This window comes from Nematolebias whitei, chromosome 9, assembly GCF_014905685.2.
Source record: "Nematolebias whitei isolate Nwh7 chromosome 9, NemWhi1, whole genome shotgun sequence".
Taxonomy (NCBI): Eukaryota; Metazoa; Chordata; class Actinopteri; order Cyprinodontiformes; family Rivulidae; genus Nematolebias; species Nematolebias whitei.
In genome coordinates this window covers 43,959,441-43,977,308 of record NC_056506.1, presented here as the reverse complement: position 1 = coordinate 43,977,308, position 17,868 = coordinate 43,959,441, and the positions used below count along the sequence as shown (strand labels likewise).

Genomic DNA, 17,868 nt, shown 5'->3' with positions numbered 1-17,868 from the left:
CTGAAACCAGCAGACGTTTTACATCTATATGGATTACATTATTCAAACAGGCTCAATGTAACTGGCAAAGACTGCAGGTTTACTTGTGGTTCCTAGAGTTTCCAAAAGCAGAATGGGAGGAAGATATTTCAGTTATCAGGCTCCTCTCTTGTGGAACCAACTTCCAGTTTCTGTCCATGAAGTGACACATTGTCTACTTTTAAGATTAGGCTCAAGATTTTCCTTTTTGATAAACCCTATAGTTAGGGTTGGCTTGGGTTTCCTTAGTTATGCTGCTATAGGCTTAGATTGCTGGAGGACAAACTGACCACATTTCTTCTCTCTGCTGCTGTCTTTACTCTATCTGTTTTGTATTTGTAGTTTTTTCTTTCCTTGAAATGTTTGTTTGTTTTTCTTCCAATAGGAGGTACACCTGCACCTACATCAGACCTGTCGTTCTGTGTTCGTTTATTTCTCCTTCCTGTCCTCTCAAACCCAACCGATCGAAGCAGCTCGTCCTGAGCCTGCTCTGCTGGAGGTTTCTTCCTGTTCAAGGGAGTTTTTCCTCTCCACTGTCTCCTTTGTGCTTGCTCAGGATGTGAGACTGCAACAAAGTGAAAACTCAACGAGTCTGCTGCTTCCTTAGATCGAGAACTTTACTAACTGGCTTTTGTATGTACGTGAATGTTTTTGATCAGTGCCCCGAGACGACTTCTGTTGTGATTAGGCGCTTTATAAATACACTGACTTGAATTGAAAGAAAAGCGCTTTTATTCTGAAACTCAGTCCAGTTGTCTAACTTGATGAAAAAACTGTGAACTTAATTCTTCCCGAAGGAAAGTGAAAACCAGGCTGAGCTAGTTGCCACAGAAAGAGTAAGAGACGAAAAGATAAACCAAGCGTTCAACAATGTTTCAAAGTTAGAACACAAAATATATTAATAATAATAATAATAAATTAATTTGTAACACACTTTTCATTAACAAAAATCTTAAAGTGCTAAATAGTGCTAATAAAAAATAAAAATCTACCAAGTACAGACAAATCAAACTTTGCTCCTTTTCAAACTATAAGAGAAAAATGACAGATGACGTTTCGTTTGTATTTTGTTTCTTGATGCATCAATTTTAGACTTTTCAGCCTTGGTGAACTGCACAAAATGGAAAGTTACTCGATAACCACAAAATAAGACGACCTATTAAATCAAACCTAACTTTTGATCTTAGCACTCGCAACCTAAATAACAGAATAACTCCACCGGGTAAATTTTAGTCTCCAAAATATGCAATTGTTGATATTTAGCAGTTGGTTTTGAGCCTTGGTATTCAGAGGAAAAACTTATATAAAGAGTTTAATAATAAACAATACCTGTAGAAGGATGAACTTTAAAAAAATTAAATTACACACACGTGCACTTTACAGAAGGTCCGTTTTCTCCTGGAGCAGAATTCCTCTGAGCTCTGACGCAGAATTTCATGTGAAGTTTGGGCATCAGCGATTGTTCTTGTCCGACATAATCCTCAAGACAGAACACCAACAGAACCGTTTCCTTCTGATGAAACAACCGTAGCCACATTTTAATGTGTCCCCGACCCTAAATATGTGAAAGCTTAACAACTTTGTTGCTAAAGTTAAGAAAGGGGGTGTCCAATCCTGGTCCTGGAGCTCTATCCTGCATGTTTTAGAGGTTTCTCAGCTCCAACACACCGGATGTGAATGAAAGGTGATTAACAGACTTCTGCAGAACACGAGGAGGTAATTCAGTCATTGAATCAAATGTTTCAGAGCAGAGAAACAAGTAAAACATGCAGAATATTAGTCCTCGAGGACCAGGATTGGACGTCATTGATTTAAACAAACCATTTGTTGATTTTCACTAAAATATCTCGTTAATTTTGTGCTCAACTTTCCCCACTAGGAAGACTTCTGTTGCGAACAAAAGCACGACTCGAACCACGATTCACCTTTCTTCTTACAGTGTTCGCTCAACACGAGCTGGATTTCATCATCAATTTAAACCCAAAAACGAAAGCTGTTTTTAAAGCATACTTGCTAAAAGTGCATCAGAGCTGACCAACCGGTGGGTAAGATGCTCAGGGCTTCTCGTTTCTCTTTGCTGCAGGTTCAGTGAAGCGAGGTACTCAACAAAGATCTCACGATAAACTCAGCCCAGGTTTTGAGAGTAAAAATTGTCTTTCGTCAAAAAGAAAAAGACCTCATGAGATTACAAAACGCTCAGTTTAATTTTTCTTCAACACGCAATCCTGCATTTATATGGCCTAATTATGATTGCATTAACATTTTACATATTTCAAACTAGCCGCTCTAATGTTCAGAATATTTAATTTATTAATTCAGTAATTGTCTGTGCAAGCAATAAAATTATCAGCGAGTCAATAACCCTAATGTTAGAGATTCAATTAGTTTTAATGGTTTGGTAATTTAAGTAACCATGGCTTCTATTTAGAATAAACTTGTGCACCACGTTTTTAAATTTATCAATGAGAGTGCAGACATCAGAAACACTGAAAAGACTCTTCTCTCCATTTATAAACACTGATTGAGCTTATAGACGGCCAAGTTCCCTAAAATTACAACTGTAGGAGTTTGAACTCATTGATGTGGAGGGAGGCTGCAGGTCCCTGGTGAGCTTCAGTAAACTTTGCTCCAAAATGAATCCGGGGGGGGGGGGGGGGGGAATTGCTGGATTCTTGCATCAGAAGTGGAGATCAAACGTCTCTCTATGACTGAACTGGAGCAGCTGCTGACTCGAAATCAATTCTGGTGCGCCTCCGTGACGTGGCAGGCCTAATGCGTTGCTGCTAATCAATAAGAAAGTAATGGGGGAAGTTGTGTGCAATGGCTAACAAGCTCGAGGCCAAAACATCTCATGAGTGGAAGCGCCTCTGATAAATAGCCAGTCACATTATATTCTTTGATGCCTTCGAGTTCCAATTAACCCCAGATTAATGACACAATAAAAGTCAAACGCACAGATGAAATGCTGCACAAATCACAGAGTACTTTTTTGGAATACAGTATAGAGATTTGTTTTATTACACAATTGATTGAACGTTGTTTTCTTTGTTGCTTTTATTTTTGCATCTCATACTGGACCGCTGTCTTTCATTTTTCTTGTGTTGTAATTATCTATGCATTACCGAATCAAATCGGTTCTTCTCACCCTGGACATTTCATTGTATTGTTGACTTTGTGTTAACCTGCATATAACATATAAACAACCTAACATCTAGGTACATTTCCACAATTCACAATCCCCATTTGCAGCTACCTGCAAAAGGTTTACTACTTTTTTCCAATATTCAACCCTATGATCTACTCTTATAAAAATATATACCTTGTTTATTCTGCCAGTTTACCTTTTATTTATTTCATGATAAAAGTTACAGGAAGATGCATAGAATAGGACTTTCATTATACGGTCTCTAGTCCCACAATAAACTAATTTGAACTTGATCTTGAAGCTTTAATTTCCACTAAATCTTTTTAAAAAACGAAGTGCAGTAAACTAAACTCTGTTCAGAATTTCACATCTTGATTGAACATACAATAATTTACTCGTGTAGGATTTTACACAGAGTATACATTCAGGAGGCCTGTAAAACAAAAATGTCTTTTCACCTGTGAATGCTCTCTAGATGCCACAGGACCCGAAAAGGAAGCGGTCACAATAATGGATGGATGGACAGCCATCTAGTGGCTCAGTCTATTTATCACAGCTGTGAGATTATTAAACTGAATCTACATGCATGCATTCGACCAGGAGGGGGCGTCGTAGCCAATCCAGAGCAAAGTGAGAGTTGCAGCTTAAAGCCAAATAAGTATTTATCAACAACCTTTAGTTGTTTTACGGATTATAAATGCTGCAAATACAATCTAACATGTTTAATTACATCAAACAACCATGTCAGCGTGGAAAATTAAAAATCAGGGCGTAAATTACTCACATGGTAGCTTTAGACAAACCCACCGAGTGGTTTACCCCCACCCACCCCCACCCGCACCCCAGAAACAGGCCACATCATTAGTGGAGAAATCAATACGTGTCCTAAACTGAAATCAAAGTCTTAATAGATGGGAGCTAAACATAAAACGAATTTGGCCCATGGCACTTCAATTAAAGCTCGGGGAGGCTGACCTTAATGAAGCGTTTTTTTTTTTTTTTTTTAATCCAGGTTGTCCCACTTCCAAAAGCACGAAAAGTTTGCTCGTTAGAACTTTTCAACCAATGTTTTTACTGACTTGTTTTTTTGCACTGAAATGTGTTTATGCCGTTGCTCTTCACATACAGTAAATTAAATAAATATATTTGGAATGACGGTCAGTTTTCTAAAGCGTTGTAAAAAAAAAAAAAAAAGCACATTAACAGACTGTTCCAGAGAGATGAGGTCACTTTTGAATTTGGATAAATTTAAAGATTCAAACCAATAAAACACAAGAGAAGCTGCCAATCTAAACTTTACTTTTAAAACTTACTTGTTATATTAAGATTTTAATAAATAAATGCAGCCAAGTAAATGAGAAAGTTTCAGCTTCTGCTTACCTCTCCTCTTGCTGCTCAACGGGGTCAGTTAAGTTTACGGCGGCCGTGGTGATCTCAACCTTTCGGACGCTACCGAAGAAATCTGTGATGAGAACGCTTCCAGGATCCCTCTGAAACAGATCGGTGCGATGGCCCGGGGTGGACACGCACTGACTCTTGGGACAAACTTTAAACTGAAGAAGCAAAGAAAGCACAAACTGTGCATTAGAAACTAAACGCTTTAACCACAAACAAGAGTAGAGCACATTTTAATGAAATGAAGACATAAATATTTGCGAGTTGTTGCTTTTTGTGTTTAACTTTAGTTTTGTGACCTCACAGCAGCAACATTTATCACATTACCAACACAAAACACCCAGAGGTTCATGTTGGACCACTGCAGATCACCCCGTTCACACGACCACCGGCACGTAACGAATGATCACAACTGGAAAATACACGGCGATAAACGTTTGTGACATTTCGTTCGGTGATTGCACCGGATTGTGTCAAGTAGGGGGAAATAAAGCTGAAGGGTACAAGTTTTTAAATTATCTTGAGCAGATCAGACGTCTGTTCAGAGAAGCGAGTCCGATCGTTGGTTGAACCTCAGATTCAGGAGGAACAATGAGGGTTCCGTCCTGACCGTGGACCACTGGATCAGCTCTTTACCCTCACTAGGATCCTCGAAGGGTCATGGGAGTTTGCCCATCCAGTCTACATGTGTTTTGTGGACTTGGAGAAAGCATTCGACCGTGTTCCTTAAAATACACTGTGGGGGGTGCTCCACAAGTATGGGATTGGGGGCTCGTTGCTACAGTCTGTTCGGTCCATATACAGGCGGTGCGAGAGTTTGGTTCACATTGCCAGTAGTAAGTCGGAGCCCTTCAGGGTGGGAGTTGGACTCCACCAGGGCTGTCTGTTGTCACAGATTCTGTTCATAACTTTCATGGACAGAATTTCACGGTGCAGTCAGGGGGCTGAGGGTTTCCGGATGTGCCTCAGGATTCCATCTCTGCTCTTTGGAGATGATGTGGTCCTGTTGACGTCATCGTGCCGTGAACTTCAGCTCTCACTGGAGCGGTTCGCAGCCGAGTGTGAAGCGACCGAGATGAGAATCGGCATCTCCAAATCTGAGGCCATGGTCCTCAATCGGAAAAGGGTGGACTGCTCTCTTCAGGTCGAGGGTGAGGTTCTGCCTCAAGTGGAGGAGTTCAAGTATTCGGGATTTTGTTCATGAGTGAGGGAAGAATGGAGCGCGAGATCGACAGACGGATTGGTGCAGCAGCTGCAGTATTGTGGACTCTGTACCGGTCCGTTGTTGTGAAGAGAGAGCTGAGCTGTAAGGCAAAGCTCTCCGTTTACCGGTCGATCTATGTTCCTACCCTCACCTATGGTCATGAACTCTGGGTAGTGACCAAAAGATTGAGATGGTGGATACAGGCGGTTGAAATGAGTTTTCTCCGCAGGGCAGCTGGACTCTCCCTTAGAGAGAGGGTGAGAAGTTCATTTTTCTGTCTCTCTGTTGACCTGGGAACACCTTGGAATCCTCCCAGAAGAGCTGGAAGAGGTGGCTGTGGAAAGAGATGTCTGGGCCTCCCTGCTCAAACTGCTGCCCCCGCGACCCGACTTGGGAACAAGCGGAATGACGGACGAATGGATGGATGGAGATCAGAAGTTATGATCTGGACAGGAGAAGCTTTATGAACGTACACAAGGACAGTAATACGACAATAATACGTCCGTCTTTCAACAGGCGTATAAAGACAAGAAAATACTTTTAAAATGGTTATACATGGAGTTTTATCTGAAGTAATCATTAACAGGAAAAGCAGGAATTTATCTGCATTTAGATAAACGGTTCAGGTGGGCAGCAAACGCTAGCCAGCAGCGCCAAATGACTAAAACGGCTTTAATGTCAAAAATAAGATGTTTGTATCTGCAGTGAACCTTTTGAAGTTTGGGGTTTATACCTGTTAAAACTACGCTCATTAGTAGAAAAAAAGTTTTGTAGGCTCAATCATCCAGGTAGATAACAGCAAAATAGGTTAAATCATATCATCTGGACCAGTTCCTTTAAGGGAGAAACATTTTGTCTTCCATCCAGAAGACTTCATCAGTCTGTGGCCTGCCATCCAGATCTGTCCCATAAGTAGCCTTCACTGCTGTTTCAAGCACCTCCTCATTAGTCTTTTCCCCAATTTGTTTCTTTTTGAAAATATATAATTAACCCAACTAAAATATCATCCGTTAAGACAAAAATAACTTAATAAAATGCACAACTGCCCAAAAAAATGAAAGAAAAGAAAGCCTTTTCAGACTGCATTTAAAAAGTGGTTGTTCAAGAAATCAATAGTATTGATCCTTAATTGCACAAAATAGAACCAGAACAAAGAGTGCATCAACAGAAACCAGAGAGATGAAACGTGTAATTAGTGTTAGAGCTCCGAGTGAGGACTGGAGTGAAACTCCTGGTGCTGCAGATGAAGAACGGGCTCTGCAGGAGTGGAAAAGATGAAAAGGGAGGCGGTGATGAAACAAGAGCCAGAGCGGCATGTACCCACCATCTCACAGTCATGTGTCAAAGGCAAAACGGCCACGACACAGTTTTACACATTCTGTTTCAAGTGTGCACAGGTCCAGGGAGGCCTGTGTGACTTTTATCTGACTCCTTCTGCACCTGAACTTTATGCGCTCTGACAGAGAAGGTGAATGAATATGTTTTTTTTATTACAAATCTCAGAATATTTTTAATTGTACCGAGTCATTCCATCACAGTCCACTAAAAACAGAAGCATGCTGCATATAAGCCGTTACTTTAGGGTCCAAAATGCAAAAAAAAAGCTTTTTCATTTTAGTGTGCACTGCAGATGTAATACTGTGAACTCTGTTTTTATTTGAAATGCGAATGTGTTGAACTCTGCTAATTTAAATACAATGAGACTTTAACTGCAACACCTATAAAGCAAATGCATCCTCACCAGATCGTTCATGTTAGCTTTGCTCGCAGGGTGGATGTCTTCCAGGAACTCCAGCAGGTAGAAGGTGTAACGGTCCATCAGATGGACTCCTATAGCCAAATCTGGCTGGTGCTACAAACAAACAGGAAATAAAAAAGATCAGAAATGAGCAAAAATAAAGTTTGACATCTCGTTTGCTTCAGGGAAAAAACTAGCTTGGGCTAAAATAACCACAGCTCTCCCATTTCAGACAACGTAGAGTCAACATCATCAAAACAGTTGTGCTTTATTTCTTATAGATCGATCACAAAGAAAAAATAGTGTAAGAGTTCACAGTTTAAACAGACGTGGCTTCATGTGGAAAATCTTATTACTGCCCTAACTATGACAGAAGATAAGTCGGTGCCACTTTTGTGTCTCCTTGTGAACCTCGCCCTCAGACGAGCGAGGCAACGTGTGTAACGATCAGTCGATCGGTGATGTCATGCAATGTGGAGGAAAAACAAAACCTGCAGAAGCTTTCAGTGTGTATTTGTTTTCAACCTGCAGATGTGTGTGCAGCTGTTAAAGATTAAGATCATTTTGAACAAAAAGTCACATTCTTGAAGTAATGAAGGTTAAGTAAAAGTATTGCATTGACACAGCAAATCTGTGAGCAAACTTTTGCTTTTAATACTTACAAATTAACAGTTGTAGCACATTTACGTCAATAATCTAAGCGCCATTTTGGACAAGAGTCCTGAAAGAAACCTGGATGGAAGCCAATGTTGATTTATTAGTTGAGTTTTACTTATGTGCGTCTTTTAGCTCTAATCATCAAACATCAGGGTTTTTAGGTGTGTTCACAAGAAATATTTACTTTGGCCCACAATGAAAAAAAAAATATATACGGTATATCAATTGATAAATTACAAACTAAACGCATCGTTTTGTGCATTATGATGTATACACTGCAAATAATAGATATGAAAATAAAAAGTCTGACCGTTTTCAAAGACCCTGTATAACTTTTAGTAAATAAAAAGCTGATAATCGTGTTTTTTGTCAAATCAGTGGAACAGACTTTTTTTTTTCTGTCCATTTGAAACTACTAGCAAATATTGTCATCATTTATTACAATAAATAAATAAAATGAATTAATTATGAGGCTTTAACAGCTCCCTGTACCCTTCCGGAGCCCAATACGTCGATCAAAAAGTCATAGCGGGAAGATGACATGGCATTAAAAAATAGGTGTCAGCCTCACTATGATTAAAAGCCAAACATGCAGATTTAAATTTAAACTCAACTAATGAAAGGTGCCACTTATCTTTAATAAAAATAAATAAAAATCAACTGAAATAATCACTAAAGCATCATACATATTATTTATTGTTGACAAACCCACAGGCAAATTGCTTTTATTATTTGGCAACCACAAAAATGACAATAACTACATGAGGTTGGCTGTTAATTGACAAAAATCAAAACACTTAAAGTTAAATACAGTTGTTTGATCTAAATGCATTGTGGAAGGAAATCGTGAAAACTTTCAAACTAACCCTACGTGGCTCATTTTTTACACTTTTCCTGTCATTTTTAAAACTGAAACACAGAGAGCATGAACATAAAAACTGTTTTTGTAAGAAGCGTTCACTGAGGCTTTAAGACGGGGTGCCCAATACGTTGATTGCAAAGGTATTACGGGCAGATGGCCTGGCATTAAAAAATAGACGTCAGCCTCACTATGAAATTTGTTACTTTATTTTTCTACAGGGCAGCCGCTCTGAGGCCTCGTTTACACGACGTGAAACGTTCGGTCGTTCATTCACTCGACAACAGCCTCATTCTCCCTGAAACCGAAGGTTTCTGAATCCAGGTCTCAGAGTGAAGATTTTGGGGGGAATCCGCCATGGAGGTGTAAAATGCTCCAAGTGTGAAGTCTAACGTGCACTACAGACGGCTGCAGTCCAAAGTTTTTCTGCACTAACAGCAGCGATAATAAACGTGAATAAAAGTGTTTTTCATGCTGCTCACCCTTTCTCAGCCTCTATGAGCACAACTGATAAAATCCAGGGTCCAAAGAGACGTTCGTGTTTCACCAGTTTGGACATAACTGTGATCATGTAGATGCTTCATGTGCAATAAAGGTTGCCAGATAAATGTAAAATGTCTTATTTACCCCCTCCTTTTCTGTGTACATGTTCAACAAACACAATGCACACTTCATCTTAGAATATCTTTACTCAGCACATACGACAGTTTAGGTCAAAATACTATAATTTTAAAGCCACGGTACTAAGGTTCATAATTTCTTATCTGGCAACCTGACGGACATGGAAACTAGTGTTTTTCGTGTAAACCCGCAAATTTTTTATTTACATTGAAAAATCACTAATGTTTCCAGAGGTTGTTCTCATGTTCTTGCTAAAATTAGAAACTTCTTATCTAAAAATGATGCAGAGAAACTGGTTCATGCATTTGTCACGTCTAGACTGGACTATTGCAATGTTTTATTATCTGGGTGTCCAAATACTTCTTTAAAACGTCTTCAGTTGATCCAAAATGCTGATGTGAAGATTCAACTTGTCTGCTGGATTCCTTAGATAGAGAACTTTACTAATTGGCTTTTCTATGTATGTGAATGTTCCTGTAAAGTGCCCTGAGACAACTTTGTTGTGATTTGGTGCTATTTAAATAAACTGAATTGAATTGTGTAAATGTGGCCTGATAGTAGGTAGATCACTTTGACTTGGTCATTTTAAAAAGAGCTCGCATGCTGAAAAAGTGTGGACACTCCTGCTTTAAGAAGTTTCAACTATGTCTTTAGTTGCGTGTTCAACAGAAAACCAGTGAAACTGCTGGACCTAAATTAACGTTTGCATAAATGATGAAGGATAAAATAACTCACCGACAGGGAGTCTTCCCCAACCTGACTGCTGGCCAGAGCCATGATGTTTGGAGAGTAAAACCTCTCGTACATGGAGGCGCCCTGACAGGTGTCAATGATGAAGAGCAGCTCATTGTACCTGAACACACACGCACACACAAAGTAATCACACACATCTTCAAATAAAACCAATCAGAAGAAACACAGCTGGCCTTACACTTATCCATTTGTTCCAATAAAGCCGTTATCACACAAACCTTCCAACCATCTTTCATACTGCAGTTACCATGGCAACCCAGTAGAAGCAACAGCTCCATTCAGCGACACTCCTACACACATTTTCACCTCCATCCTCATGCTCTTTCCCTCCTCTATAAAACAACTTGTTTAGACATCCGTTAAAAATTAAATACATCAAGTCAAGTTGGTTTGACAGTAAAAAAAAAAAAAAAAACATTTTAAAAAGGTTTTGTTGTTGTTTTATTAGCATTTCAAGCGTGCAATTATCACATCAGCATCGAAGCTGACGTTGAGCTTTTATCAGGCAACCTGCAGCCTGAATACGGCAGAGGAACATTCTGATGATGAAGAGCAGAAAGATGCACACGTTTACCGATTTATTATTTATAAATCACAATTACAGAGGAGCACATTCAAAATAAATACTTTACAAAGTAATATTTGATGAATTTAGGTTGAAATGTGTGCAACGCCCGTGCCCCTGCTGTTACAGGAGCATATGATGTGGAGCATGAGTGAAATAGGTCAAGAACCTGTTAACAAACTAAATTACACTGTATATTAAAACTTCATTATTAATATTTCATAAGTAGAAGTATCTTAGCTCTTCATAACACGTTAAATCCAGGTTGTGACCTGGTTTATGCTCATACTTGCCAAATTATGATAACCGATGACAATCGCCAGGGACAATAAAGCCTAATTACGCAGCTCGATGATTGCGACTCATATCAGTACTCCCCAGTGTTACAAGACAGTTGGAGCAGAAATAATTAGTGCATTGATTTATTAGTTAATCATACTAACACCATTATATTAGCTGCTTTTTCTTTCCTATCAAATTACAGTAACTGAATAGTAGATTTATTTTATTGCAGGGGGAACAGAGCTGAGGGCATCAGTCTTGGCTATAATATGCTTTCAACAATGACCATATAATAAAATAACTTCACCGAATCCCTACGAGCATTAAATCCAGGTGGGAAACAGTTAACCTGGATTACCCAATTTAAAACGTAACCAACGTATACGAGTGTTGAAAAATGAGTTTTACAGATGAAAAGCATTGAGAGCCGACAGCTTTCAAATGGTTGCAAATGTCCCCCTAGATGTCACTGCATCTTCAGCTTTTCATGGACTAACTGACACCGTAAAGGAGCTGACGGAGGAACCTGGTGTGAATCCTCTTTATCGAGAGTTTAAGAACTGTAATATCAATTATTTCATTCTAACTGCTCTAATTCGCTTAAGATCAATTTCATAACAACTTTATTTAGGATTTACTGAAAAATACAAGTACCATCACGATCCCTCATGGCTCCAAGTGATGACCTCTCAGTAATGCGTTTATAGAAACAATAAATGTAGAAATTACCAACAGGAAAGATAAACTAAACCCGTTGTAAAGGTTTCTTTGAATCAAACATTTAGTGCACGCCTTATGTTCAACTCTAATGCTATATCGTTTTAGATCCATTTGAACATCAACATGCACTACTTCTTCACACAATTAAAACATGAATTGTTTAAACCCTAAGGGGTGTATTGTTACAAGTGTCGATTGTTTTTACGATTCAACAATGAAAGTGATGACAATGGAGATCTGTAGTTGTGAAATGGGCACATTTAACAGAAATGTCCCTTTAAGGTAACTTGTGTTTTACAGAATCACTAAAAACACCAAAATTACCGCATAAATAAATGTGCCAACACTTGCAAACTGCATAGATGGTAATTAGAAGTCAGTGCCAGCAAAACCGTGTATGATGTAGTTCACTGAAGCTTAGCGCAACAGAACATCAGAGAACTTCCTGCAGAAAAGGAGTTTCTGCTGCTACACAGCTAATGAGTCCTCGGGGGGAGAGAGGCCGAGTGAGATCAACTCCAACAGAAGAATAATACGATTCGACGTCACTATGCATGTGTCGTTTCTGTTTAATCACTTCCAGGTTCCTTACCTTCTCTTCTGCCACATCTGCTCAAAAGCATCAGCCAGTTCCACATTACTGATCTCCTCCGAGTCCTGGAACTTCAGAAATCCATTCCCACCGTGACCTGTTATGTAATATAACAGCGCATAATGGCAATAATTAATTTCTCTTTGCAAATCAACATATAAAACAACAGAATAAACTGTAAGGCGGAGAAAAGCTGAACAGATGTGACGACAACGAGATAAAAACTGCTACCTTCAATTAAAAATGTTTTATTTAGAAATATAAACTGATGCTCTTTGTTTAAGGTGGCCCGCATCACAAAACCTGTATATTCAGTGAATGGTTCAGGTTTGCAGAAAAGAAAAAGAACTTCCAGCTCAAAGTAGTTTTAGCTCAAGGCAACTTCAAGTCATTCAGCAATTTCCTGAAACTTGAAAAATAAAATTAGTCTTTTTTTAAAGATCGTTTCCTCATCGACAGTAAGTTCACATAAACAGTTTATGCAAGAAGAAAATGTAGCGAATAATTATCAAATAGTCCTTTGTCTAATACTTCCAGTTGAAATTAGGAAAATTAACTAATTTTGTTTTAGTGAGATGTTAAAAAAGGTCAGATCTTGCATTTATAATAGAATGAACCATCAGCAAACATGAGCAACAGTTCTCAAGGTTTGCCTCAAAAAACTTAAACCAAGACAAAAGAACAGGACAGACATGTCTCTCTTTATTGACGCATCAGAATTATGTCGGAGGTGCAGACGAATGGTTTGTTAACCTGGTGAATGAGTTTCGACTTCAGTTTTGATGTTTTTATTGAAGAGCTTTAACAACCTGACCCAGTTCAACACATGAGGTGTCTGAAAAATGAGCGACAGCTGTCTGTTGTAACACAGACGAGGTAATAAAAGTCTTAAAAATAAAATAGTTTGTTAGGCAGTCACTTTGGTTTATGATTATTTGAGCTCTGAGTCTATTTATTGTTGAATCCCTCTCATGTGATACTCCTTACCCTAAAACTGAAGTCTGATTAAGATGTAAGACAAAGTTTGAAAAGGTTGGACTTTACTTCCATGTGACTTTTCATGAGGATCTTGTGCTAATTTTACCAAATAAAATTAAATTTGTTTTCTTTAAGTACCCGTCAAGTATATAAGGATGTTGCTTCGGTCATCAGAGAGGAGGCGCTTGGAGCGTGGCGTACTGGGAGGAAGCCGTCCAGTCAAGACTCTCAGGAAGTTCTCCACGGTCACCTTAAACAAACAAAAAGCAGATTTTACAGCTCAGTCTGAAAGTTATGCACACCACGATGTGCTTATTCATAAAACTGCTAGCAAACTGTGAAAAAAAACAGAGCATCATCAGTGAAATGTAGTTCAAGTTGTGAAGGCCAAATCATTTTAAAACTAAACATTTTTACACCCGTCAGAAGGAAATGTCATCCTACTGCACTGAAGTGAAGTCGACACAGAAAAGTCACTGAATTAACAAGTCCTCAGAGAGCATCTTGTCAAAATGCAAAACTTAAGTTTAATTCAATTCAGTTTATTTATATAGTACCAAATCACAACAAAGGTGTCTCAGGGCACTTTACAGAAACATCCACATACATAAAAAAGCCAATTAGTAAAGTTCTCTATCTGAGGAATCAGCAGACAAGTTGAATCTTGGCTTCGCTGCAAGTTAACGCCAACAACACACGTTCTTCTGTCAAAATATTCTAAACACCAAACCTGTTTAAACGGAATTAAAACCTACAATTAGGAAACTGATAAGGGCAGAATCCCAACAAACGGAAGAGTAATGCTGTTTTTAGTTTAGACTACCGGTAGATTTTAGTCAAGTGAGAAAAAAAAAAAAAAAGTCATTCATGTTTTTCTTGTGTTCTCATCATCATTAACCCTTCTTACACATCCTGGCATCATAATTGCTACAGTTACCCACAATTGCTTAAATTTAAATTGGCAGCACAACGACTCAGTGGTTAGCACTGTTGCCTCGCAGCAAGAAGGTCCTAGGCTCAGTCCCCAGTTGGACCTGGGTCGAGTTTGCATGTTCTTCTCATGCTTGCGTAGGTTTTCTCCGGGTACTCCGGTTTCCTCCCACAGACCAAAAACATGCATGTTAGTCTGCCTTCAGGCTCAGGCCTCCCTTGCAAAAGAGATCTGTGTTCTCAAAGTGATTTGCCTGGTTAAATAAAGGTTAATAAATTAATTAATAAATAATAAGCCAATCTAAAAAAGCTCTGCCTTCATCTTAGAATTTTCTTGTGGACAGACAAGACACCCAAACCATCAACAAAACTGCAAGTTTATATTATCCACCAACAAAATCTTCCATGGATTACAGGAAGTACAATTAGACCATGGAAGGCTGGTCATACAACTGAAAGAAAGTACGAATAAAACTACTAAAAGTCATAAAAACAGGGTTTTAAATAATGTCCAATGGCTCTTGTGACAAGACAACCAAGCAAAATACTTTTATAAAACAGTTACATTAGATTTTACAAGTTTCGTGTGGTTAATTCTTTAATTTTATAGGCTACAAAGGAGTGTGAACTAACCTCGTACCCTCTGTAGTCCACTTCAACATCATCTCCATAAACATTAAGCTCCATGTTCTTGTGGCTGAACACTGTGGCCGGTTTTGGATTTCTGTGGTTACAAGCCATGTCATCTGCCAGCATCAAAACTATATGGCTTAAAAAGAAAAAAGGCAAAAATAAGGGAAAAACAGATTATCCACACGTAAAATATGTAAATAGATGAAATACCGTATTTTTCGGACTATAAGGCGCACTTTAAAGCCTTTAATTTTCTCAAAAATAGACAGTGAGCCTTATAATCCGGTGTGCCTTATGTATTAATTCTGAATGTGCTTACTGACCTCAAACCGATTTTATGTGGTTATTGTGAATGAGTTGAATAAAGTTTGACTTATCCGTTTTGTTTCTCTTAATGCGCCTTACAATCCGGTGCACCTTATGTATGAAAAGAGACCCGTTCATTGATATTGCACCTTTTAATCCGGTGTGCCTTATAGTCAGAAAAATTCAGTACTTACGTCGTGTAGGCAAACATGATGAGTGTTAAATGGTCGTTTAAATTAATGATAAGACAAACAATTTACTAAAAATCATTAAAAAAACAAATAGGTCAGTTTCTCTTTGCTTCACTCACTAATCATGACGTAGACTGCAGAAGCTCCAGCAAATAAAAGAATATGTCTACTATAATTTACCACAAACCCAGTCAGCATCTTTAAATATGCTGTAATACTTGGTTTCTTAAAAAAACATACAAAAGCAAACTTATTCCCTTATTCTTATTCATTCATTCAACCTTTATTTAAACAGGTTAGTCTCATTGAGCTACGAGGACGCATTTGCAAGCGACCCGTTTCAGACAACACAGATGAGGCACAGACAATCATAAAAAGCATATAAAATGAAAAGTAAATAAAAGAAAATTATGATTCTTATTCTGGCATTGTAAGAAGTTGGATATTTTTCAGATAGTTATTAAAACAATCCATGTTGGATAAGGGTGGCTGACTTACCTTTGCATTTATAGACAATATGATTTAATATTTAAAGATTAACACTGATGCTTCATTTACATTAATGGTAATATATCACTAATTAATACCAAATAATGACTCTGGGAGCTTGTTTACCTGTCAGGGATGCCCAGCCTCTTAACACTTCTGTACACAGACAAAGTATTGGCCACATGTCGGTAGTTGAACCAGAATCTGGAGGTACACACCTATTTTAAACGAGAAACAGCAGATAATTAGAACCGGAACCGGAAGTGTTTCCTCGCTAACCATCAAATATAATTTATAAAATACTAACCAGTACAGCCCAGTTATTCGTATGGCCGCTGCTGAAGAATTGCCCCACACTATTCTGAAAATTCACACAGAGAAAATATACAAATATGAGCGTTTCCAGCTAATTTTGAAGTTTAGAAGTCAGGATTTAGCACCAAAACAGGCTAAATGACAGCACGTTAAGCTAACAGGAAATCGATGTTTTAGGTCATTTCATTTAAAAAAAATAAAAAAATACTCTCGAAAAGTCAAAACTGACACAAAATCAAGCAACTCACCTCAACGTTAACGCTGTCAGCGACTAAAAATATTGCGAAAAAGCTAAATAAGTACAATAATTTCATGTTGCAACGCTGTGAGCTCCGAGTGGAACAAGGAAGTAAAAATTCACCGAACAAACACTTCCGGTAGGAGGAATTTCAACGTAAAAGCTTTTGAGGGCTGGGAAATAAGAGCCCACGTGAATATAAATGTAATGTGTTTTTTTTATTTGCTTCATAGTATATTGCATCTGAGCAATATACAATTAGATAATTTATATTAGTGTCCGAAATTTAAATGAAATCTTTTGAGCATTTTCAGTTTATCTTGTTCAACAGTGCAGTAAAAGCTGCAACTGACTTGTAGTGGAAAAAGCATAAACATTACTGCATAAAGTTTAAACTGATCAGTAAAAGTGAAAACTAATGTACTATAAAATAATTTAGTAAAAATTAACAATTAAATGAATGAAAGGTTGAAAAAATTGCATTGTTATGTCTGTATGTCTTTATGTGCTTTCATTTAAATCAGATGCTTTTACTCTGAGCTAATAATTTATGTATTATAAAAGGTATTGTGCATACTTATACATGACTTATCAGTGGATGAACACATACAGAATTCACTCAGTGATGGAAAAAAATAATATTAAAGTCCAAAGTAAAGATAAATAAAATGTCAGATATAGTGCAACTTAACTTTGTAGACGCACTGATCAAAGACGATTTTTAAGGATTTGTAGAACAGTTTTGATTGTGTCTTGTTATGTCAGCGACAACAGATGTTTTGCTGTTATCTAGCTGTTATTCATGTCATTGATAATATAAAAACAAACTGCAAAAAATAAGGAGGGGGGGTCTGTTTTGTGGTAGATTTTCATCTACTATTAATTAATATCTTACTGGATTGCAACAATCAGATAAATATTAATGCTTTTCTGAATTGTTCTGTTTTTATCTTGTGACAATTAATTCTTCCTTACGAAGTGCTTGTATAATTCACAGCTGACTGCAGGTTTATTAGATAATTATCATAGAGTCAATCATAGCAGACACCCTGATGAGAAATTTCAAGTGTAAATTTGGCAGCAAGGGATGCAGACAGCTTTTTGTTCAGATTTTCTCTGTTAAGTTGGTGAGAACGTCTGTTATTAAAAAAGGCAGGACGCAAAGATAAAAAAATATATTAATGTTGAAATCTCTCAAAGTGGCTCTAAAGGAGAAGCATTAAGAAATTCTTAATGTAA

The 17,868-nt window shown here is 37.9% G+C and overlaps 1 protein-coding gene across 1 annotated transcript in view; it reads right to left on the bottom strand.

Annotated features, from left to right (window-relative positions):
* pigk (phosphatidylinositol glycan anchor biosynthesis, class K) overlaps positions 1-16,705 on the bottom strand; it is a 38,565-nt gene extending 21,860 nt beyond the window's left edge. Inside the window, exons 1-9 of the mRNA XM_037681883.1 lie at positions 16,640-16,705; positions 16,384-16,437; positions 16,203-16,294; positions 15,091-15,226; positions 13,666-13,777; positions 12,550-12,646; positions 10,373-10,490; positions 7,504-7,614; positions 4,544-4,716 (exon numbers count right to left, since the gene is read on the bottom strand). Of these exons, the coding sequence (XP_037537811.1) occupies positions 4,544-4,716; positions 7,504-7,614; positions 10,373-10,490; positions 12,550-12,646; positions 13,666-13,777; positions 15,091-15,226; positions 16,203-16,294; positions 16,384-16,437; positions 16,640-16,705 (959 nt within the window). The remainder of the gene's footprint in view (positions 1-4,543; positions 4,717-7,503; positions 7,615-10,372; positions 10,491-12,549; positions 12,647-13,665; positions 13,778-15,090; positions 15,227-16,202; positions 16,295-16,383; positions 16,438-16,639) is intronic.
* Between the last annotated feature and the right edge of the window lie 1,163 nt (positions 16,706-17,868).